We start from the raw sequence: 26,095 nt of genomic DNA on the forward strand, positions 1-26,095 counted from the left end.
TCTAGTTGTACTCTACAATTCCCTACACTTACTAAAGGGCCAGGGTGCAGTTCAGGGGCACATGCCTGCCTTGCAAGCAGAAGATTCTCAGTCTGATCCCCAGGACCCTCCCCAAAAGAATGCTTATTAAAATCCCCCAAGCCAACAATTTAAAAATAAGATAAATTAAAGTCAATAGAAAAATTGAATGAAATACTGAAACCTATCCAATCATCCCCACAGAAAGTAGGAAAAAGAAGGGAGAAAAAACACAGAGAGCAAAACCAAAACAAATACAATATCTAATACAGTATTACATAAAATATAAAAGAACTAAAGTACCTAACAAAAAGACAGATGTTATCAAGCTGAAAAAAATTCAAGACCCAACTACATGCTTCCAGAGTTGGCATTTAAAATATAAAGACACAATCAGGCTAAATGAACAGAATAAAAAATAAACCACATAAAAAGAGCTAGTGTGCTATAAAAGCAAGAATCCTAAGAGTAATTAGAATATTTTTAATGATAAAATATTCTATTCAACAGGGAAGTCAATCCTAAATGTGTAACACCTAATAATTTATTCAGCATATATGAACAAAAAAATCTCTCAGAAATAGAGAAACAGACTGGTTCATGATCATATTTGGGGACTTTAAAACCACAGGGGATTCCATTAGAAAATATTTTAAATCAAAAGATAATGGAAACAAAATATATTAAAATTGGAAGTGGGAAGAATGTAAAACAAGAACTATTTAAGGGGAAATTTATAATATCCAATGTTTGTATCAGGAAAAAAGAATAAATCATACAACTCTGAGGATGAATCTCAGGCGTTTATGTTCAATGAAGGAAAAAAGGTCGAAACAATGATGTATTATTTTGTTAATTTTTATAAAGTCCACAAATATACAAAACTAATCCATGGTGTCAGAAATAAGAATAGTGGTTTCTTGTGGAGGTAAAAAGGAGTTGAATGCAAAGGGGAAATTTCTCTCTTTGGTATTGGGGATGGAACTCAGGACCTTTCACTTGCAAGGCAGGCACAGTGCCACTGAGCGAAATCCCTGGCCCACAAAGGGGGATTTATAATCTCTACGCATAAAGTAAAATTATTAAGTCTTAAGATCTATGCATTGTATTGCATGCCAGATTTTACATAATAAAATGAAAAGTAGTATTCATGGAAATTGTAATCAGCCAATATTCTGTCTGGTTATATGACACCAAGGGCTGACAATCATGGCTCTTTTTTGTTTGCTGTTGCATCTGAAACCTCTCCCCTGTGCTTAGCACCAGAATGCGGAAAATACAACCGGTGCTCAGTGAACAACTGCCAGGGAATAAATGAATGACTGGAAAAAACGCTGAAGAACAACCAATCCTTTCCTTGCAGGGCTCCTACTGTATTTTAACTGGTCAGCCCTCTCCATATTATACGGTAGCCATTTGCCCACATCCCTATATATTAGAATGGGACATTTCTCCAGGCATAGGCCCTCCCTCTCCCTCTCCTTTGGGAGATTTCTATAACCTAGAACAGGGCTTACACAGGTTAAGTTCTGAATAAATGTTAAATTAAGCAAGGAGTGGACACTCACGTGAATAAAATGAACAGGACAAGAAGAGATATACATCATTGAAAAGACAAAAGCAAAGTGGCATGAGAGTTGTCAAAAGACAAAATCACAATTAATTTAACTATTGATCTAACTGACTTTTATTTAAAATTCATGATGCGGGAAGCCTCTACTGTACAAAATAAAATGAGGGCTCCCTTTGGGCAAGGACGGATCAGTGGGTTTTGAAAGGTGGGAACCAGGAAATAAAACAATGGGGTAGGGAGCTGACTGGTTAACATCAGGTTACTGCAGGACACCTTTCTATAGGGTTAAAGCAGAATGGATCCCCTTATTCTATTGGCTCTGGCAGACTGGAGTCCCCTGTCCTTTGGGATGTATTTGCTTGTTCATAGCTTCAGTGCGGTCATTCTGGTGCGGCCTGGTGTGGTGCGGCCTGGTGCGGGAGCTCAGCACAGCAAGAGCGGGCTCTCATACTTTTTATTTAAAATAGTAAAGAGGTTTTACCAAAAAATGATAAAATAAATGTGGTTTTACACTTATGGAAAATAAAGATATTCTCTGTTTGGGGTGATCTGTCCTGGTTAGGGTAATCTCCACCCCATCCAGACTCGCCACCCTTTGGAGACTTCTCCAAGATGCCCTCAACTCCAGAGTAGGGGAGAGGCCCTTGTCCCAGCCCTGATGATTCTCTGTACTTCTCTTTCAAGTCATTTATCATGGTTGAAATTTTAAAATTATTACACCATTCCATCTTTAACAGCTGTCTCACCAGAAGGTCAAGTTCCATGAAAGCAAAGTCAGTGACCGGCCATTAAGCTCATGGCCAAACCCACACCCAGCTGCCCTGTAGGCAGGGCACCATTGATAACCACTGCTTATTCTCTCTGTGCCTGCGAGCTGGAGAGGATCTCTTTTTTTCATTATTTAAGTAAAATAAAATTAATACAGTCATTTGCATGTTATTAGATTTCACATTACATTAAGAGATGGAAAGAAATACATTAAGCAAAGATGAAATACAAGATGCAATTTTAGGACACAATGTGCATTTAAAAATGAGGTTTACTATTACCCATAGTGAACATAAAAATAATTTTGTTTTCTTTACCAGGGATTGAACTCAGGACCTTACGCTTGCCAAGCAGGCATGTGCCACTGAGCTACATCCCCAGTCCAAAAATTGTTTTTTGAAACATGTTTTTCTACTTTTGATTTTTAAGACTTATTTCTTATAAAATACTATCAATGGTTTTACTTAAATTAAAGAAATCTCAACTTTAAATTTTCAGTTTACTAAAGCTTTTTTTTTCCTCGAGTTTATTGGTACATTTTAGGTATACAGTACAGTTACATTCATCATTGGGATCTTGTACCTTTACATGACAGGTCTCGGTTCTCATTTTTTCCCCTTGACCCTGTCCTCTCTTCACCCCTCCTCACTTCCCTATTTACAAATACTTTATTTCCATTTTTTCATTTTCTCATATTTTTTTTCTTTTCCCTTATTTCCTTTCCCCTACCCTTCCCACTTCCCCTACACCTTTAGCCCTTTTCTTCCTATTTCACATTGTCAATTATATCATTAGGATCTTATGTACCATTATAGTTTCTCAATGGAGAGGATCTTAAGTACGATCTCTGTCTTACAAATGTGTTGTTTCACAGATGAGCAGAGAAGCCCCGGAAACACAACCTAAACCACCGGAAGTAGTAGAACAGAACCTCCCAAACCTCCCAGACAAAGCACTCAGGGGAATCAAGCCAAGGCTCCACCCTGCTCCTCCTCCTTCTCCCACATGACCAGCAGTAGGGTTACAAGTGTCACATACGAATACCAAATAACTCATTAATTCGAAGTGTAAAGTTATGACATCGGCTTCATTCCAAGTTATAATGTTTAGTAAAATGAGCAAAACCAGTATTACACGGGGAGGGAAAACAACGAGAAATTATTGATTTCAAAAAGGTTCATACTTCAAGATTCCGTGGAAACTATTAACACATCAGATTTAGACTTGATCTCAGCCAAAAGGCCAAGAAGCAATAACAACACATCAGATTTAGAAATAAATGACACAGGACAAGTCCTAACTAAGAAAGGCCCAATTTAAAATCTCAAAATGCTGAACACTAACAGGATCCCCTGCCAAGCCGATGAAAAAGGAGGAAAAAAAAAAAAAAAAACCAATAGGCATGTTTTCCTCAGAACCAAAACAATGGGCTCACTTTACTACAAAGTGTAAATTCCCCTCTGCTTTCTCCCAGGGTGTGACCTCTACCTTTCCCATCTGCTGAACAAAAGTAATTCACTATCTCTGCAGAAAACACCATTTCTGCTCTGGGGCCTGGGTCTTCTGACCCCCAATCCCACAGCAAGGAGCCCAGATTGGGCAGGAACACAGGAAAGGCCCCCCAAGAGGACAGTCACATCCTCGTCCTCCGTTCTGGAAGTGCTCCCACTAGACCAGACCTTTGCTCTGGTTTATGACACACCATTTTTCCCAAGGCAAAACCTCACTTTATAGCAGGGAACTCTGCTGTTGCTGTCCTAAGGGTCAGGTTAAGAGATGGTTGGGCTCTGCCATCTCCTGCTCCACCATCCTTTCTAATTCTTTTCCTCTAAAAGCTTCCTTTCCCCAGCCTCCTTTTTCTCAGAATTCCCACACGGGGCTCTACACCCCTTCCACTCCAAGCTCCTCACCCCACTTTAAATCAGGCCACTGTGCCTGGAAGGCAGCCCTGCACTGTGGGGAGGACCAGGGGCCACTTCAGGATGCTCTGTTGAGTTCTCCCACCTCCAGGTCCTTGTCACTCTCACACTTGGATGTCACCAAGCTTTTTGTCCTATTGTATACAAAACAGCAAAGAAAAATTATGATAGAAAACTGTGATAGAAAAAGCTTCTGCAGGATACACAACTCAAAAGCACTTTTTCTCCGCTGTGCACCAGCTCTGTGCAATTGGCACTTATTTGAGACAGGTTTCAAAGAAAATGTTTGCAATTCAAAGATAAGCAGGTTTTTAGTAAACTGTCAAAAGGACTTTTTTTCTTCTCTGCTGCCAATGGGAAAAACTCAAAAAGAGAGTAAGAGGGGGGGAAACATTTTTTTCCTGCATTAACTCGATATGCTTGATCTAGTTTTCCAGGAATTTATCAATAAGTAGGGAATTTGAGACTAGGGCTCATCACCCCTCTTCTGAGTTAGGTTTTGCCATCAAAATAATGAGGGTGAAACACCAAAATAATCATATTTGATAGTTAACATAAAAGCTATTTTTTAAAAACTTATTATAATCATCAATCTTTTTTAAATGTCTACATCAATTCACAGCATAAAATAGGTTTTAAATGGGCGATGTCACTTTACTAAGGCCTCTGTACATTGATTTTGACTGAACATTGCCCTACCAGAGATATCAGGCGAACCCAGAGAAAGCCAGTCTACAACCCAGAGGCCACCATAAGTGGGGACGAGGCAGAAGTCAGAAGTTAAACAGCTACAGAAGATCAGGCAGGTCTGGTTTCTACAAAATACTGGGTTGTTCACACCTTCTACCATCAGAGGCTGCAGTCTTTCTTTCTCTTTCTCCAATAGATATAGTCAAGAACTAATAACCTAAGGCTATATCTAAGGGCCTCACAGAGAGGGGAGCAAATATCAAGACTATGAACCCACAGGAAAGACATTAAACCTCTTGAGACACTGTGAGAGGAGTTTAAATTGAAAATAACAGTTGGATCATAAAGAAAGCATAACTTGTCTTTGGTAACTTGGTGATTCTACCAATGAAAACCAAATTCTCCACTCTTAAGCACATGCAAGTAGCAATGGCGTGAAGACTGTCCTGAAGTGAGGGAAGGACAGGTACGACCTATCTTTTCTGTTTGGGGAACAAGGAAGCTAAAACCCATGCAAGTGCAGCTGCACACTTTTGGGAAATTTCACAAAAGCACTTCTGTTTTCCCCTATAGGAAGACACTTCCGGCTCCCTCTGCTCTTCCTGAGCTAACAGGGCAGAGCCCTCCTCAGCATTATTTCATGGGAGCAGATGGTAGCCTGAAATGTTTTTGATAGAAACAACCCTCTGTCAGGGTTGCTGTGAGGTCAGAAGCACCCAGATTAACAACTGATCGGCTCCAATGGTGGCAATGAACTTGGGGCCCAACACAGGCCAGCTGCCTCCGTAGTAACAGCGGGCTCACACCCTCACTGTTACCTGCCTTGCATTTCATAGCATTGAAGCTTCAGCAACTTTGAGACCTTTATCTAAGCAAGGATGGTTTCCTTCATGCACATCCACTTTCACTAAGGCCTCACTTTTACAGGTTTCCATGAGAATCCACAGGGGGTAGGCAGACCAGGGACTGCACCAGGCTCCAAGGCCCCTGATGCAGATAACACACAGTACGATTGGCAGATTGTTTCTACGTTGCCTCTTGGGTTCAGATTATAGTCATGTCTCCTGGTATTTTTTTGTTCATGTAGAGAAAGGGTGATTGAGAAGGACATAGACTTTCCTTTCTTATTCTCCACAGAACAAAAACTAGTGACTTTTTTTCTGGATGTCTATTTTTTCCAAGGGACCCAGTGCTACATTTGCAGTCACAGAAACACACTGGCAAGGGGAATTAGTTGTGTGACATCACAATTGTATTGCAAAGCTTCAATTACAGAAAGCTAGAACGCTCTTGGAGCATGACAGCTTCAGATAGGCAAAAAGAAAGAGTATCTCTATAGCAATTGAACTAAGCCCTGAAAATTTTTCCTTTGCTGAAGGGTAAATAATCTGCTAAAGTCAATCATACCATTTCCTCCCTTGTTCCAGCCTACCCACGCTTAGAGAACTGATCTCAAGTCATAAATCCAGGATTTTTAGCTGGGCATGGGGGCACACGCCTGTAATTCCGGCACTTGGGCAGCTGAGGCGAGAGGATTATAGACAGCTAAGTTAGGTAGAAATATTATAAGCAGTCAGATAGGGCTGGGCCCTTGAGAGAGTCATGCAAAAGATAAAAACACATTACAAATGTGACCAGAGATGCATCCATTGCAGACTAGACCTCAAGATAAAGATGAAATAACTGGGCCTACACACTTCCCCAAGGGGTAAGCGGTAACACTTGGCCTGATGAAGTCTAGATAGACATCCATCACCCCAGTAGGTGACCAAGACCCTGGGACTTATCACCTCCCTGAAAAGTTCTTTGTTCTTTCCATGTACACTTGCTATATGACTTGTTCCCCCACTGGATCAATATTACCTACTCAACTATACTTTCAACCTTACTGGTTAATCATATCTTTAACCCATGTTTTATCCTCAGGGTTGTGCTCTACAAAACTTTCCCTGTAAAGCAGGGCCCCCAGCAACCCATTGGGAACCCTCCTGTCTCTCAGGAGCATATATCTCTCAATAAATATTTTCTATTCTTAATTTTCACTGCTCCTTAGAATTCCTTCTTCGGTTCTGTGGAAACACCAACTCGGAATATCTGACATCTAGCAGATTGGGAGTTATATTTCCCCTGTATCATTTGGAGGTCCGATATCATTCCTGTATCAGGAAAATCGCTATGAATGTGAGGCCAGCATGAGCTACACAGTGAGTTCAAGAGTAACCTGAATTACAGAGTGAGATCCTGTCTCACTGAATGAATGAATGAAGAATGAATGATTTTCCCAAGCCGTCCTTACCTCCAACAGTCTTTCTCACTCCTACAAACTTACTCCCATCTTTAGTCAATGAATCCAAATGCTTATCCAGAGAAAGACAACAACACTATTCTCTAACATAATCACAGAATAGGGACCAAAATTGGGCAATATAACATTATTATTATGACAGTCCATATTTAAGTTTTTCTTTTCGGTTCTGGATTAAATCCAGAATCACACTGCATTTAGCTGTAGTATGTTCTAAATCACTTTTAATTTGGAGCAAGTCCTCAATGTTTCTTTATCCTTGGCATTTTTAAAGAAAAGTGCAGCCAGTTACTTTGCAGAATGTTCTTCAATTTAGAGTTGTCTGATGCTTTTGTTATGGTGAGATTCAGGTTATGTATTTTGAGCGGAGTTTCTACCTCAGTGACTCTGTATCTTTCCCTATCATCACGACTGGAGGCACTCAGTGGTCACTTTGCCTCATTACTGGTGACACTAATTACCTGTTTAAAGTGGTATCTTCCAGGTTTCTCCACAGTAAAGCTGTTTTTCCTTGTATAATTAATTTGTGGGTAGATCCTTAGGAACTCTCAATGACCTATTCTTCACCAAACATTTACCCACCAAATTTAGCACGACTGAAGATCCTTGTCTGCAGTATTACCATGACTTCTGAACTCAGTTTCTTCCATATGTATTTGTTGCCTGTCTACTATGAGCACTTTCCTTCCTCATTTACGACTGTATTTATCTATTTTTCTATCTATCAACCTATTCTCAGAGTAGACATGTAGATTCTTATTTTATTAACTGTCATACTCTGATTTAGGTTGCATTTCTGTCATTTACAACCACAACAATGAAACAATTCCAGGAGTTCACAGAACATGGCATACCTCTGGGGTAGTGCATGCAAGAGGCCCTAGTAAGCTGCACTTTTGCAAAGGGTGCTTCCTGATGCCTCCACTGAATTCCTCCGTCCACTCTAGAAGTCCACACCCTCTGAAGATGAGACTCACGAAAGACAAATATGGCCAGGAAATGGCTCCTTGATATAGCTACCTTGTGAGTATGGGTGCAAGAAAGGAAATCTCTTCTCGCTATATTCAAAGTGCTGCTTCTATCCTCTGCCCTTTCTCTAATAGCATTGCTCAAACATCTGGATGAGTTTCCTGTTCCTCTCCCAATGTTGCCTACAATTCCTGGCCCTTCTCCACCTCCCTCTGTAATCCCTTATGCTAGTTTACATTTCTGGCTCTGTTTTCTACACTGGGTGTTATCCCTGTAAATGACTCCTTGCTGGAAGATAGATAAATTAGGCAGAACTCTTGAAGACACTGGCATAGGAAAAGACCTTATGAGCAAATCCTCAGTAGCACAGGAACTAGCACAAAGAATCAACAACGGGGATCTCATATTTTTAAAAAGTTTCGGTACTGCAAGAGAAACCATCCACAGAACTAAGAGACAACCTACAATGTGGGAAAAAAAATTTTACCAGCTGTTCCTCAGACAAAGGTCTACTTATCTAGAATATACAAAGAATTCAAAAAAATCAGACTCCCCCCAAATATAAAGACCCAATTCAAAAATGGGCATCTGAAATGAACAGACATTTCTCAGACAAAGAAGTAAAAGCAGCAAAAAAGCAAAACAAAACAAAACAAAACAAAAAACATGAAAAAATGTTCAACCTCACTGGTCATTCAAGAGATGCAGATGAAAACAACACTGAGATTCCACCTCACCCCAGAAAAAATGGGTGCTATCAAGAAATCGACCAATAACAAATGCTGGCAGAGTTGTGGGGAGATAGGAACACTTCTTCATTGTTGGTGGGAGTGCAGACCACCAACAGTGGTGCAACCACTGTGGAAATCAATATGGAGATACCTCAAACAACTGGGATTACAAGTCCCGCTTGACCCAGATATTCCTCTGCTGGGTATCTTCCAAAAAGAATTAAAAGAATCATACCACAGCTCACCCATGTCTATAGAAGCACAGTTTATAACAGCTTAATCTTGGAAACAGCCCAACTGCCCATCAACTGAAGACTGCATAAAGAAGATGTATTTTAAAAATAAATAAATAAAAAGATGTGTTTTTTTTAATAAAATGAAGTATTATTCAGCCATAAAGAATGAGAAACTAGAAACGCTGATAGCTCAGTGGATGCATATTGAGACCATACTCTTAAGTGAAATTAATAATAATTAGGTGTAAACACCTAATTGTTTCTCTGGTGCAAAAAACTGAAAGTGTAAATAAGGATCAAAGTGTATAATTGATATTGTGAAACAGGAAGAAAGATCCAAAACAGTAGGGGAGGTAGGAGGAGTAGGGGAAAGGTAAAAATGGAAAAGAAAAAAATGAGAAAAGGAAAAACATGGAAACAATGCCTCTGTAAATAGGGAAGGGTGGAGGAGGTGAAAGGAGGGCTGGGACTAGGGAACAAATAAGAACCAAGATACAACATGTAAAGGTACAAGACCCCAGTGATGAATGTAACTGTACTGTGTACCTAAAGTGTACCAATAAACTTAATTTAAAAGATGACTCCTTGGTTATGGGCCTGATATTCCTGCTGACCCCTCCAAAGCCGTTCTCCAACCTTCTCCATCCAACCCAATGACTCAGGAAACCGGACACCATGAACGACACCAACAAGTGGGTTCTGCAATGGTGGGGGAGAGATGAGAAAGCAGGAGTGGGTACTGAGGTCTGCTTCCCCCAGATTCCTCTCTTACGTGCTGACCATGAAGGACTGCACTACTACATCAAGTGCCTTTTCCGTGTGGCCACTCTCTCTGGGTCCCGGAAACCATTTCTTCCCTACTTCCTCAGGCCAGAAGCATGGCTGGCTCTAGAGTACACCACCACCACCTGTTCGTTCCACAGGACACTATCATTTGTTGGTTTCTCTTAACCCTGACCACGCAAATTTTGCAAATATTCCCCATATGAAAGTTTCCCGCATCGCCCCATTTGAATGTGCGCTCTTTTACACACAAGGATAAAAATATGATGAAAGTGATGAAAAGAGGCACATGTGTGGGAGAAGACACAGCCCAGGGCCATCTTTGGTTTTGCCATCACATTTTGGGCTTGAAGATTTATATCTCCTTTTATCTCTTCCATATAAATGAAAACACAGCCAAACACATAGTGTTTCCTAATTGTGACAAAACACTACTAAAAGGGCTTCGTTCTAGTAAAGTTTAGACTTAAAGATTTATTCCTTCTGTCTTCCTCATAGTGAAGAAAACCCACAAAACTCAAAATGACAACTCAGATAAAAGTTCCTTCAGGAAGCTTCCCCTTAATCTTCCAAGTATTATCCCACTGATTTGTTGCTTTTAGCATGTTTTCTATACATGTCAATATCTAAATTCTTCTCAACCAAGCACAGATGTGCCATGATCAGGCACAAGATCTATCACAAGAATTTATGAAATAGGCCTTCAGATCCTAAATACACAAAATGGTTTAAGTTTTAAACATAATATTGCTAACTTCTAGCAACCAATTCAAAATTAGATCCTTACCACATTGCTTTCAATTACTTGTATTTCAAAATGCAGCCAGGGTAGTAGGTTTGGATATGTTCTGCTATTTTACCAACTTATCATTAAGAGTTCTGGCAATTATTGTCAACAGAGCAATCGGATCACCACCCCCCACACACACACTGGGGAAAACTTCCCTGAAATGTGTTCACACATGTGTGAGTGTGTGGGTCACACATGACGGCAGCCATTGTGGAAAGGTGATATTCTGCCCTGAGGAGAGAGAGGCAGATTTATTCCAACCGTACCATCTCTTCTGAAGCCTTTCTCTCCCAATCACTGAAACACATAAAACAACTAAACCCAAACAGTCAGTTACCTGCAAGTCCGCATCGAATTCGTGTTTCAGGTGTGCCTCTTCTGCAGCCTCCACGAGACGCTGAAAAGACAGAAAACAGCACTCAGGGTCAGAATTACGCCAGTGATGGTGAATCTTTTATAGAGAAGCATCCAAACTGCAATCCAAACCCACTTATTTATCTCAAAGTGCCAACACTGTAATTGAACCTGAATACTGAGGTTGTAGTTTAGAAAAAGCAACTCATACATTAACAAGTCTTTAAAGAAAAACACAGTAACAAACAGCCCGTGGTGGCAAGGGTGCCATAGGTTCACCACCACTGCCCCAGAGTATTTGACAACACGGACAGACAGAGGTTTCTCTGTTCTCTAAAAAAGACAGACGATCTCACAATATATGCAGTGGTATCTGGTGCCTTTGCTCAATAAAACTTAAAATACCATCAGTGACAGAATTCAGTTCCTGCCTTCATCATTTAATGACAATTCCCCCCAATAAATAGGTACAGTTATTTTTATCTATGAATGCAGACATGTTCTGCATTGTGTACATGACAGTTCAAAGAACTGGCTCCTGAGGCCCACTGCAGAACCCAAGCATACCTAGAACAGTGTGTTCCTTAGGTACAGAAGGCCCTTAGTCAAGATTTATTGAGTTGAAGTGAGTCCAACTGTAAGTGGGTTACAGTTCTTCTCCACTGGTTTGGAAAAAGAGTACTTATTTTAATTTCCTCAATCATTCAAGGTCAGTTCTTTCTGGCACCCAGTTCTACTATATCATGATAAGTAATTATTTGCATTTTATGACACAATCTGCATCCCAATAAAACACTCAACTGAAATTAAACCAATCCTCAGAACCTGTAAGAATGCAACCCTTATTATTCTTAGCCAATTAAATTCAACAAATTCATATTTTTGTGAAAAGAATTTCCTGACATGTCTTTATTTAAAGAAAATTATAGTCAACTACCAAAATCATTTTTATTTTAATTTAAATTTGTCAACCAGAAGCCACTTCCCATCATGAAAATGTAGGCTAAAAAATAATGCAGAAAACTCATTTAGTCAAATAGTAATTCACAGAAATTTTGTGAAACTAAATGGAAAACTTTAGATTAATATAAAAGTTCAACCAGTTCTATTTTCTCCACAGTTATAGCCTCTGGTGCCTTTAACTTGCTTTTTGTTATACGACAGACCTGAGTTTAACAGACCATGTTTGAAAAATGATGACATTGGTATTAATCTCCAAATCACAAATCAGCAGACAAATGTCCCATTGATAGCTGGTGTGGACCTGCGGATGGTGACTTTAGGCAGTGCACAGAGCACAGATCCCTCCTCCTCCACAGGACATACCCAAAGAGAGAGAGGCCAGCTTTGATGATGGTGCCAGACAGGAAAAGGGAAAGGGTAGTGTCTGGTTCTCTGCACTCCTTTCAGGGGCTCAAGAAAGGCTTCCCCTTCTCTAATCAATAAGAACAAAAGAACCCTAAGAACACTACCAGGCCAGAGACAGAAAACCTAGTCCTCACTCTGGCCTGAGGCTAACCTGCTTCAACCATGAGCTCTTCAAGAATTACCTTCTGGCCTGCGAGCCTCACCTTCCCCATCCGAAAACACATGAAGAAGTGACCCTAATGTGGTGTGGTTCCCCATCGACAGCACTGGTTTTAACCTAAGAACTTGCCAGAAATGCAGACTCTCGGCTCTGTCCCAGCCCTAACAAATCAGAAGCTCTAGGGGTAGGGCCGGCAAGGAACTTTAACAAATCCCCTATATGGTTCTCCTGTTCATGAAGTTTGAGAAGCACAGGCTAAAAGCCAGGCGTGGTGGCACACACCTATAATCCCAGCACTCGGGAGGCTGAGGCAGGAGGATCGCTGTGAGTTCGAGACCAGCCTGGGCTACAAAGCGAGTTCCAGGTCAGTCTCAACTACATAGTGAGACCCTGCCTCAAAAAACCAAAAAAATAAAAATGAAAAAATAAAAGCAGTGCTCATCCCATGCCCTAACTCAGCTTATGCCTTGTTAATGAGCTCTAAACACCTCAGTCATTGTTTTAAAATCTGTTCGTATATATATTCACTTTAAACATGAATTTATTTACAGAAGAGAGAAGATGGAGGGATGAGCAGCAGGACAAAAAGGACAATAAGGGCAAGATCCACAGGGACTGGGCACTCTGGCCTTGGGTTTGCACCGTGGCAGCTGTCTTGGGAACACTGCGATCAGTGGGCCTGACGGCCTTCTGCAATCACACATACGACCTGCAGAAGCACTGAGGTGGTTCCTGACACGTGAGTGACAGGCAGTGCTATCAGGAATCTATGTTTCTGAGAGCTTATTCTCTTCATCTTTGTAGCACATTTAAGAATTTCTATGCATGTATCACAAAACCGGTTACATACTGAGTTTATATGGTGTGTATAAATATTATGCATGTCTGAACACTTATGTTATCAAAACAAGTCATGCATTTTGAGTACTTATTTACTTAAACGATCTAAAAAGTTTTTCAGCACTCTGCGAATCCAGAGAAAAAACATCAAAGAAATGTCCAAAATAGAACTTCACAAATACCAAGACAGACAATATTGAAAAAAGTAAAACATTGGGAAGGAAAATAACTTGCTTCTTACTGACAAGACAAGATGGAAATGATATGCATGTTAAATTTAACGTGCAAGCTAAATTGCCGCGAAAGGTATAGCAGAAATGTACTTCCTACAAACATCTTGTCTACGTACGGGCACATATGCAAGTGCATATTCACCACCTGGCCACGTATCACAGCACATACTCCTATGAACATAGCACGAAATGGATCCCATGCATACATGTTTCATTTAGATACACCCATGCATGCACGCATGAGAAATGCTGACATGTGGTAGTCCATGTGCTTCATTCACTCTTACCAGACAGCACATCCCTGTATAGCATGCGAGATGTAACACGCGAGACACGACACACAAGGTAACAAGCTGGAAATAATTCACTAATGCCGTCTGAACGGCTAATTTCAGCCAGGACACTGCCTTCTGTGCTGAGCCCAGAGGACAGGGAGGTTTGCTGCGGAGAGACAGTTTTTATGATCATTTTCAAGGTACATTTCCTGCTCATCTGTCTAAAACTTCACTCATTTCACATATTTCTTGTTTTTATGAAGATATTTTCCAAACATTCTCATCTCAAAACTTTAGGAAATACGATTCAAAGGAAGATTATCAACCAGCAGTTGCACACAATAGTCGCCTCCTGTGAAGCAAGGCGTCTGCAGCCGGCCCCTGGGTTATCCCAAACCGCCTGCAGAGACCACTGGCGCAGACGGGCCTGCATTCTCCAGGAGAACTCCATTCCCCCCATCCCCAACAAGCTGAGCCACTGTGCACAGGGATCTCCAGGGTCAATCTGCATACCAGCAACTGCCATGGCTGTGTCTAGATGTCCTCCCAAAGCCTCACGCGGTCACAGGTGAGGCTTGTTCTGGATTCATAGTGCAATGCTACGCTAGGGCACTAGGACTGAGGGTGCGAGTGCTACCAGTCCTAAGTAATCTGCATAAAACAAAAGGGGCAGAAAGACAGCCCTTGCTCTCTCCTGGCTCTTGCTGTCCTCTGCCATGAACAGTCGCCCCTCTGTCACGTGCCACCCTGCCTTGAGCCAGCTTACCACGGACTGAAATCTCTATGAACTGGAAGCCAAATAAACATTTCCTCCTTTAACTTTGGGTGCTGGGTATTTTGGCTCAGCAACTAAGGACAACAACTACCCATCAGCAGGAGTAACAGGACAGGTGGGCTTTCTTAAAAGAAGTGTTATTTAAGAGGGAAACCATATGCCATATATTTTCCTAAAAGCATTCCCTGGGGAAAGACGTTCCTACCATTCATAAAATAAAAACAAACTAACTCCTCATTGATTAAAGTCAAGACCATTCCATTTCTGATGCTTGCCAATAAAAATATCATAGCCTATAACATCTCTCTGGTGGGCAAATATCCTTATCACCTAAGTCAAATGAAGTATGTTTAAAAGATAAGTTTGATTATCACTTGCAGGCAAGAAAATCCATTAAATTTGCTAATATTTTGCTTATTACATAAGGAACTACCACTGAGCCTGGGAAGAATGGTTTCTCTATTATATCTATTAAAAAGGCTGGGTACTTTTAATAATAATAAGTTAATTTCCTCTTATATGAATTCTCTTTTTGAATCTGCACAGGGGATTACAGAACTGTGAATGTGGTTTTTAATTAAAACTGAACACTGGAAAAAAGTGGCTTTGAAGGCTCCAATCTTCAGAACCAAGCTTTGAGGTAAGGGGAAACAGCAGCCTGTCTACAGATTTGTTTTCCTTCCTTTCATGCTAAAGCATTTCCTCACTCAATAAGAATGTTACGAATATACATCCTAGCCTTCTAACAAAGCATCTGCCAGTTAAAAGGCTGTAATTCTTAAATTGATGCACATTTCACTGACTTTTTACATTCTGACATAACTCTTAGCTTTTAGTGAAATAAACACAAATGAGAGCTATCTTTATAAATAAGAAATGCTAGAAGCCATGCACCACAGGTAGTATTTACAGTTACAGTGAAGGCAAAACCGCCACGGGAAACACTGGGGACACGAGAGCATCTCACTGGAAGTCACATCTCATTTCTTGTCACTGTGACCCCGCGAGTATCTGGACAACACTACAGAAGGCACCGTTCCCCCTTTCCTCCCCAAACACAAAGCAAAACTAGGGTTAAAGACATCTTAGAGGTCAAATTTTTTGTCATGGTCTAGACAGGGAAAATTGGACACCGATTCAAAGTAAAAATTGGATCAGAAGAAGAAAATGATTTTTTGCTCTACTTGTATTTTATTTATTTATTTATCTTTGGCTTACCAAAGGGAGAAAAGAGAAAAAGAAATATATAGTGAGAGGTGAAAAAGGTAATGGAAAAGGTGATTACATACCCAAAGGAACTTACTACTGGACTCCTACTGATTCTGTCAGAATGAACAAATTGGGTACAAATGGAAAAAGAAATTTACTGAAAGTCCCTAAAATGACAGGAAGAACAATTATGGATTAAAATCCTTAAAGCAAAAACATCAACATAAAAACCATATGGAATAGCAAAGTAAATAAAGTTATTTTTATTTCTACTGTTAAAACTAAAAAGCTTCGGCTTATAAAAGTTGTTATAACGGGATGTTTGAATTTCACAAAGATTTCAAAGCACTTAATATGCTGAGTAATTTCATTTAATGTTCTGCAACAATATATCTAATACTCATACCAGGGTTTTTATTGCCATATTTTTTCTGGAATGAAGACATAACTCTTTCTCAAAGAAGGTTTAACTTTGGCTAGGGACTAGGGGAGTTCCAAAGGAAATCTATTACAGTTAACATGGATTAACTTGGAGCAGGCTAATGAATGAATGTTAAAACCAGTGCTAGATATCACATAACCCTTCCTTCCTATCAACAAGAACTAAATGTACAGAAAAACACTGAAACAGGGTAAGGAAGGAGCGGAGTAACTGCTGTCACAACGGTATCCAGTGTGGCATTGGTTCATCTTTGTCTTAGTCTAGTTTTCTTCACTTTTGTTTTAAAGGTTGGAGTTTGATGGGAAGAGTTACACCCTGTATCTGGAACTAATATGTGACTCAGCAGTGTGAACTGAATGTGGCATGAGACCTCGGGCTTCTTCTCAGTTACTGATTCCAAGCTCAACAGATCCCAGAAATAAAATGAACTACCTTCATCCTCTTTTTTTGGTCGCTGTTGTTTTGTTTTATTGGTAATGGGGATTGAACTTGGAACCTTGTGCTTTCGAGGCAGATGGTGGCGCCACTGAGCTAAATCCCTGGCCCTACCTTCATCCTCTTTAAGAGCAGTCAACACATCAAAAGATATCTCCAACAACCCACATGAAACGGCCCTGCTTTTTTCCTAGGACTCATTTCAAACACTTCCATCTTGTATCAAGAGTCAGAAACCATCCATTTAAAAACCATTATATTGAAGAAATAAAGTAAGATGTTCGAATGACATTTTCATTGCTGCTGGTCTAGAAAGCACTTCCCTTCTGTTCTTGGAAGGCGGTTTTCATCACTGCATAAAAGTGGAGATTAATCTTTGTGGCTTTTGTTAACTGGAGTAATTACAAAACGATTTCCCAAACTATGCAAGTGGTGCCAGGAAACACTGCAAGGAGATTTACAGAGGGTGAGGGAGATGTCTGTCTCCTTATAAAGCGACAAGCAACAGACAACAAATGCTGCAGACAACTAAGGAACAGTCCCAGAAGAAGTGACATTTCAGGCGAGCTCTGAAGGAACAGAGGAGGCATCCGGGAGAGAGACGTGTGCTAAAAGGAAGTTCCAGCCAACGGGAATGTTGCTCACAGAGTCTGGAGCTAAGAAAATGTTCGGGCGACAGAAGTCAGAGAGGTGTCCTGGAAACAGCTGGTCCTCAGCGACTGAGACAAAGGCCACTTTGGCCCATGAGCAAAACCCAGGAAGAACCTGGAGAGAGGAACACAGTTGGACCGGAAGCCAAGACATGGCTCCCTTCCCCACAGCACCTCAAGGGCACTTAGAGGCATAGCTGAGAGCTTGAAAATGTTCAGTAATCCTTATTGATATAAATGTTTTTACTCTTCAATTCCAATAGCAGTGGCACATACAAATCACCAACTATCAAGATGATCGCTTCTTTAGAGAAAAACAGCTTTTAAAAGCCTTCATTATTTCTTTGTTCCTGTAGAAGAAATAAGCTTTGTTGCACACGGATGAACATTTTGTATAAAATGACCTTCTGCCTGAAAGCTACAAAGATTGCCTCTGCTTTAAAAAACGGCAAACATTTCAAAGTGGATTATAAAAGCTAATCTATAAGGTGTCTCGAGAAAGCAGGGAACAGAACAATGGAGCAGACACATCTCGTGGGTGTACCAGGAGAGCTTTCTTCCCTTCCTTCACTCCTCCCCGCTTTCCTGTCTTTCAGACTGTTGAAGGCTACCCTAGCCTTTTACGAGACAAAATAAGCCAGGAGTTTACATCAGGAGACACGATCACAATCAATAACAAATTATCTTTGTTTCCACAGGAGATACCTGTTATCAATTTGAGGCTGATTAAATTAATACCTGTTATCTATGTGGATGGCCTGTTTCCAGACTAAAGCCCGCTCGTCCTGCTTCTAAGGCAGTGCTGGCCAAGTGTTGAAGAGGTGAACAAAACTGCTCAAAGGGCTGACTGAAGGCCAAGGCAACTCAGTGGGGACAGAGGAAGAAAAAACAGGCTTCTGTTTCAGCCTAAGCAATTTCTGCAAATGATCCAGCAATTTAAAGAATGGCCTTGTGCTTATAAAGGCTTCCTGGGAAAATTTTTGTGTTGATTATCAAAACCACGGCAATTTCGTCACACAACTTGAAGAGGCCTCTGAAGACCCTTCCTCTTCAGGAAACTAAGCTGTTTCCTTTGTGGACACTGGAACCATCTTTAACTTCCCAACGGGCCAGTTCGGGATGAACAGGGACTGTGACATTACCTCATTTCAAGGATGACCATTTGTCTTCCACAAAGGGAGGAAATCACATTTCCCTGAGGACTGTGATGAGGTGATTAAAATTGTGCTCCGGCCCTTAGCTGCAGTCTTTCCTGGTTCCCTCACTGGAAAGGTACAGTGGCGGGAAATCACAATGGCAAAGCTCTGAAGTCACTGTCAGCCCATCTAACCAAGACTACAGCTTCTGCCTCAAATAAGCTAAGTCACCAAGGTTCCAACGTGCTGGTGCTGGCAACCAGTCTGCCCCACAGAGCATCCCCTTTCCTGGAGGTAGCCTCCCTTTCCCATTAATTCTGTCCGCTTTAGTCAGACATATATTTATGAGAATCTACCAGGTAACAAGAATAATCAAGAACAAGAACTGGGTAGGACCCCAAGAAATGGGTGACTTAAGTCACTTAGCCCTCAAAAGCCTCAGGTCTGTTTGTTAACAGGTCTCAGAACCCAAAGATGGAGGTTTGAATCCAGGTCTTCCTACTCAGCAGCTGCCTGGCACTGGGAAAATCCTCACTTTTCTGGGTTCTGGCTTTCATCTCTGAGAGACTGAAGTAATACCATTTTCAGTCTGTACCCCAGCGTGAGAATGAGGAGAAGGCACACACAGAACATTTTCTGAAAGATTCCAAACAGGCAGAAGATGCTATTCAGATAGAACAGGGGAAGAGACAAGAATTTCCAGTATCAAACAGCTTGATTGGAACAAGGAGCCTTCCCAGAGTCTGCGCCTCCCACGCTGGCTCGCACACCAGGAGAACTTGGAGCAACTTCCTGAGTTCACAGTTACATGGAGGTTACGTGAAAGTTAATTCTGCTGCCAGGGAAAGGACTCCAAACCCCGTGTTCCATAACACAAGGCTGTGCACCCGCTCCTTCAGGGCTGCTTCACAGCATCCACCACTCTTTTTTCAGCTTCACTCGTAAAATCTGTGCTCAGTGAGGCTGAAAATGAAATGAGGCAAAGGCCTGTATTGAGAGCTTTGACTGATGTCCTCAGAATGGTACAAACACAGAAATTAAGCTGTTTGCCAAAGCGAGCTCCTTTGACGGATGGCACCTGTGAGACACTGAATGGACCAGTGAATGTGACAGGCAGCTCCTGGACCCCAGGCCAAACCATGGCCAGGGAGAAAGGAAAACCTTGCTCCTTGAAAAAGGAATAATGCAGAGTACTGCCTATGGCCATGCAGACTTGACTTTCACAAGATGGATTTTGGTATGTAATGGGTGCAGGAGAAAAGCTGTCCCAATTTCTTTTTTGCTCTTTCCTTCCTCTTGTCCATGCAAATCCAGGGCCACTTCAGCTGGGTCCACGGAGCAGCTCTGGGGTCAGGCGACCTAAATCTGAATCCTGGCTCCAGCAATTTCCTAACAGTATTATGAGCCAAAACCCTTGGCACACAACAAATGCTCTTTTATATCAGCTCTTATTACTCCTGCTGCGGGGGACAGCAAAGGAGATATGATTTGCTATGTGAGAAGAAGGATTCCAGGGGCTGAGGCTCTGCGGGTAATGTTCTGTTCCTTTTTCTGTCGGTAGAAGAAGCCAATACACATTGTGATGTGGGTCTGAGTCTACAGAGCCACACAAGGTGATAGCGGCCAACAGTTACTACTTCCCATCTTCTGGTCCAAGTCTCTGTATTGATCAGCTTTCCTGTTGCTGGGGGAAAATACCAGACACAAGCAACTGAAAGAAGGAGAGGTCTAATTTGGCTCATGATTTCAGAGTTTTCAGTCCATGGTTGGCTGGTTCCGAGGCGGAAACATCATGACAGGACACATGGGAGACAAGTGATTCACTTCCTGGTGTCTGGGTAACAGAACCCACGGGAAGGGCACCCACAAGCCATTCACCCTCCAAAGACACAGCCCACTGACCTGCCTCATTTCTCTCACGGGGCTCCACTTCCTAAAAGCACACTGAGCTATGAACAATAGCAGATTAAACCAACGGCGAGAATAACACCTCCAGGATCCTTCTACTCATCCAAGAGTCTGTAATCCAGTCAAGGTGACACAGGATTAACTGGCACTGTGCCACACCATCCGAAGTGCTTTAGTCCATGGATCTAGCTAACTCTCCGGAGACCTGCATTAAGGAAAGCACAGAAAGCTTCCCAACTTTATGAACAGGAAAAACCAAGGGCAGAGAGGTTAAAGTACTGTGAAAACTCAAAGCAGGGAGCAGATGACGCCGCAGCACTTAATAAACCATTGCAAACGTGTCAGTCATGATGTGATGGTAGGCCAGAGCTGTAGGGCTAGTGGAAGTCTTCAGAGGCGCCGGCGGTGGCAGAGACTCCAAGATTGGGTCCATGGCATCTGCAGAGCTGCAGGATCAGCCTGGGAAAGAGAAATGGGTGGAGGCACAGAAGGTGGGCAAGGGGTACTCCATGAGGAAGGGCAATGGGCCAAGAAGGAGCACATGACCAGTGCATAGAGAGAGGTCTTACCAGCAGAAGAGCAACACGCTCTGGGTTTCGATTTATCTTTAAATTAAACTGGAAATACTGCTGAAAAACACGGAAGGGGATAGAAGTGAACAAAGAGAGCAAAGTAGAATGACCAAGAAGACCAAAGAAAGCAAAATAAATGTCATTTACTTCACGAATATCTCCCTCAGGGGTGATTCCTGTGGGCTCCCCCTCCATAATATGCTCCACATTTCACCACTTTGGTCTTCACCTCCTCTGCTGGAACCTCAGACAAAACCACAGTCCTTTTCTCCAGGACAACCTCAGCTTCAGTTTCTACTCAGGGCCCTGCAGCCCACTCTCTACACGGCTGCTCAAAGGACGAATCTGGAGCCACTGCTCCCCCATTTAAAGCCCTCTAGTGCCATCCTGTTCATCATGTCCACAACCGCAAGGCCCTTCACAATCTGGCCCAGCTCCCTCAGCTGCTCACACTCCCAGCACCTTTTCAAGCCCTAGGTGACCACAAGCTTGTCCCTGTCTTCCTTGCTGGCCTCTTGGTGAGGAAAGTTCTTACCTCAATGCCAGCCCACGCTCTACAAATACCAAACCACTCTGCACTCCAACCAGCACTGAGCATATGGCCAACACTCAGAAGAGAGTTGTTGGACAAAATCAAATCCTACCTATTATTCACTCTGCTGTGTGCAGGGTGCTGTGTTTGTCTGAGAATATACAGGACCCAACAGGCAAAAGCAAGAGATACGATATGTCAGAGGGCTGCTGAGGAAGCAAGGGAGACTCTGGAAAGCCATTAAGGGAGCAAGTATACCAGATAAAGAGGGACAAGGAGGCTTCTCATCTCTGGTTCACAGGTTTGTCACCTATGTGGTGAGCCAGCCCAGAAAACAGAAGAAGGGCATGTTGGGATAAAGGATCCACATGAGTACAGCCCTTGGTCTGGTCTACGTGGGTCCTTGAAGGGGGAGTTAGGTAGTGGATGGAGGTGGTGAGAAAGAAGGCTGGAGAGTTTTAAGCAGCAAATACTACTGAGGATTGGAGATATCTAAATTTTTGTAATGATAAGAAATGACTCAAGGAATAAAGGGAAGAGAAGGCATCTGAAAGCTCTTTAGGAAGCAGAATCTACAGAACCAAGGAGATACAGCAAATAATGGGAAGGCAGAGTGACGGTAACTACCTTGGGGCTCTTAACCGTTCACCAGTGCTTCCTCTCTTGCAGGAATGGTCAGGAGGGGCTGGAGCCAGGGTGGGCACTGAAGAGTGGGAGCGAGCAGATGCTACAAATCCCACGGGAAGACCAAGTGATGCAAGCACAGGGAAATTCAGTAAATGCACAGTCCCTTAGACCTGGTGACTGATGGCATGCACTGGATGGTGTCTTAATTCTCCACACCATCTACGCTGTCCCTTCTGTGGCAAGGCTGGAAGTCTGCACAATACATGTCCTCAGCTGTCTGCCAGCCACCCTCTGGGTTACAGTCCTGAAAGATCTGCAAGATGGAAAGGGGAGAAGTCCACATTATCCAGTGGAAGCTGTGGGCAACTTGGTGGACACCTGCCGCAGCTGGTACCCTCCACCAGTGCCATCTACCCAGCAGCCCCCAAAGTTTGTCTATGTGGGCTGCAGCCAGTGGAAATCGCTACTGGCAGCTGCCCATTACTCCAGCACACCCTGAACCTGTGACCTCAGTAGAGGATTCCCTGGCTCTGTCTCACTGCCCAGTTCTTCCAAGCAACAAGGGAGCTTTTATTCCCTACGTTAAGTCTCTGCACACACTCTGAATACATACAGGGTTGTCTCCTTTCTGATCAGACTTGACTGAGTGGGCCAGAGGATAAGTGTAAGAATCACTCAGAGCACAGGTAGGGGCAGGGCCAAAGTACACAGAGCAGCTAAAGTGGGAGGAGTGGAGGTTTGGGACAAGAATTTCAGACTTCTGTATCAAGGAAAGGAAGGGAGGGAGGGAAGGAGAAAAGGGAGGGCTGGCAGGAAGAAAGAAAATAAAAGGAGAAAGAAAGGAAAAAATAAAGAACAGAAGGAAAGAAAGAGAGCAGAAAAAAATCTGGCCCCATAAGAAAGGAATTCAGGGTGAAGGAAACTTGAAGATGAAAATGTGATCAGAGCAACAGGAGTAATGAGAACTGTCCTGGGAAAGCTCCTGGAGGTCCAGCTTGCGGTAACCCAGGATTTCTCTCAGGAGTCAGATAGCCATTGGGTCCAGGCCTCAAGTTCACACAGCATTAAACTTACACTTCCCAATCATTTCTTCATTGCATAACAAACCAAGAGCCTTGAAAAACAAACAATCTGTACAGCCTGGGTGCCCCTTGTCTTTCAAAGGCCCTGGGTAATGAGCCCACGCTGGGTTTTACACCTGTAAGGTAAAGTCAACCACACATGCTGACATGTGAACTGATTTCTAACGAAATCCAAGGATGAATGATGCAAAATAAGACTATTTTCTTGGTCTTGGTCTCCAAGTATTTTCTACAAGCCCCTTGCTTCACTTAATACCACACTGGTGACTGCGGGATCCTCAGAGGAAGCTCTCATCCCCCAAAGCAGAAGTTAAATCCTGAAGCCAAGACCCTGAACCCTGTCTAACACTGTCAGGACGAAGAGTCTCCAACTCCAAACTGGTGGCACACGGGGACCGCGCTGGTGTCCAGAGGAGATGGGAACCAAAGGCCTCTGAAAGAAGTGTGTGCACCCCAAATTCATTTTGTGCTATTTTCCCTCCTAATTCTCACATATTCAAGAAATGCCATTTTTACCTTCTGGAATCAGACTTAGCCTTTTTAAATTTCCAAGGATAAGAAAGTAGCTTAAAGGATAAGCTGACTGTCTCTCTTTTAATGCCCAGGTAATGAAATGAAATTACATACAAGGCTTGAATCTGGATGGAGAATTATTCATGTACTTTACTCTCTTAGCTTTGACTCATCTTCCTTTGTCAACTCGAAATTATAACTGTACTTCAAAATGACAAAGAAATAAGCAGATATTTAAATAAATGCTAATGATAAAAGATCCGAAGGTTCTTTTCAGTGAAGAAAAGACAGAGCTAATGAAAGACGACTAAGTTCATTTTATGAAAAAGGGAGACTGAGACCCAGAACTTAAATTCCCTCAGATGTCTACGCAGTGTCTCCGCTGCCCTCCTGCTCCTGACACCTGTCACGCTCTGCTCACACGTGCCCTCCTTCTCGCCCCTCACCTTCCCCGGCTTGGATTCCCCGCATCTGCCTGGCGCTCTTCCATGACCAGGCAGAATGGAGTCTCGATTTCAGCCCAACATGCCAGGTTCAGCTTTCTACTGCCCACGTCCTTCTTCCAGTGGAAAAGACACACAGAAAAATAGTCAAACCACACAAAATCCCCACTGTGTGGAACCAAAGCGAATATCGACAATTCCACATAGTGTGGATAATTCATAAAGCATCTTTAGATTTTAGTGGTTTTTAAATGTCTCTTTGCCATAAGGGAGTTGAATGACCTTATGCATATTAAAACAGTCCTGGGAAGGCACCAAGGATGGGAGTGGAGTGAACATGACACTGTACAAAGAAAGCCTTCCAGGGAGCTCCAGGGAGCTACTACAGCACAGACAGGAAACAGGCTCCACCTTAATCTAACACATCAAGTGTTGGAACCAGGAACGGGATGCCGGAAGATGTCACCTGGCCAAACTGTCATGGAGACTTGGGCCAGTGAGAACGCCCCGTGCAATGGCACCAGACCATACACCCACAGCTGACAGCAGCTGCCTCCACTGTCCTGCAAATGAAGATGTAAATCTCACAACCAGTTCAACTGAAGTTCAACTGATTGACAGGAGTCCTACTGTCCTGCATGTGAGATTTTGATACCGTGTACACACAGAGAGACAAAAGCCAGGTTTTCAGAAATTACACATTACTATTATGGTTTGCAGTAGGTAAAAAGACTGCCAGCCCACTATTCACCTGTAGGGACAAAAACAGACTGATATTCTGGTCATAATTTGCATTCTATTTGAAGAACATGGATGAAAAGCCTTCAAGGATAAAATTTTTGAGGATAAAAGAGAACAGCCAAAGTCTTGAAGTTCTCCCTCCTGAGCCTGGCAGCGATGTGAACTTCCTGTCTCCACCTGCACAAGGACAGGAGGTGGGCACGAGGACCAAGAGCAAGCTCCTCGTTGTGCATGCACCGGAAGAGGCCTGACAAAAGCTGCTTCCTCGGGCCAAGGCCAGCCAGATTCCCATAGGGAACCAAGCAGCGCTGGCTCAGCCGCACAGGAAAGATGAGCACGGCCCTCATGCTGCCCTGTGCGGCGCCCAGAGCAGCTCCTGGGCAACCACAGTAAGGATCCTTGCCCGCCAGGGTGTACTGTGGAAGAGACATAGATAATAAGCAAGGGACAAATCTGTTAGACCACAGCAGGTAAGCGTAAGTGCCAGGAGGACTGTAAAACAAAAACACGGTAGAGAGTGGTGGGGCAAGAACTTTTGGATGGTCCCTAAAAAGCCAGTACCTGAATATCATGAAGGAGTCCAGGGAACATCCAGGAAGGGTTTCTAGAAAGAGGAACAGTAGATGCAAAGGCTCTGAGGTGCTGGCTTCTAAAAGCAAACACAGGTCCGTATCCCCCAGGGCCAGGTAAACAAACAGTCTTCATTCATAAGGAATAGCACACGTACATATTACGTGGGATGTAAAAGCGCTCCTAGTAATGTCGAAAGATACAGCCACTTTGGAAATATCCTCAAAAGGATACACAGATCTAACAATTCCATTCCTAGGTCTATATCCAAAAGAATGGAACTTTTGTCCACACAAAAACTTATACACACATGTTCATTAGTGACATGAAAATCACGGCAGAAAACTGGAAGCAACATAAATGTCCATTATGGATATGTGGATAATAAAATGCAGCATACAGTATCTATACAGTGGAACATTACTTAGCAATTAAAAATGAAGTCCTG

General features: G+C 42.6%; 1 protein-coding gene across 1 annotated transcript in view; it reads right to left on the bottom strand.

The window, feature by feature from the left end:
• Cacna2d3 (calcium voltage-gated channel auxiliary subunit alpha2delta 3) overlaps window positions 1-26,095 on the bottom strand; it is a 650,190-nt gene that overhangs the window by 549,654 nt on the left and 74,441 nt on the right. Inside the window, exon 3 of the mRNA XM_010643030.2 lies at window positions 11,120-11,179. Within this exon, the coding sequence (XP_010641332.1) occupies window positions 11,120-11,179 (60 nt within the window). The remainder of the gene's footprint in view (window positions 1-11,119; window positions 11,180-26,095) is intronic.

Source organism: Fukomys damarensis, unplaced genomic scaffold, assembly GCF_012274545.1.
Source record: "Fukomys damarensis isolate Sample0158 unplaced genomic scaffold, DMR_v1.0_HiC HiC_scaffold_28, whole genome shotgun sequence".
Taxonomy (NCBI): Eukaryota; Metazoa; Chordata; class Mammalia; order Rodentia; family Bathyergidae; genus Fukomys; species Fukomys damarensis.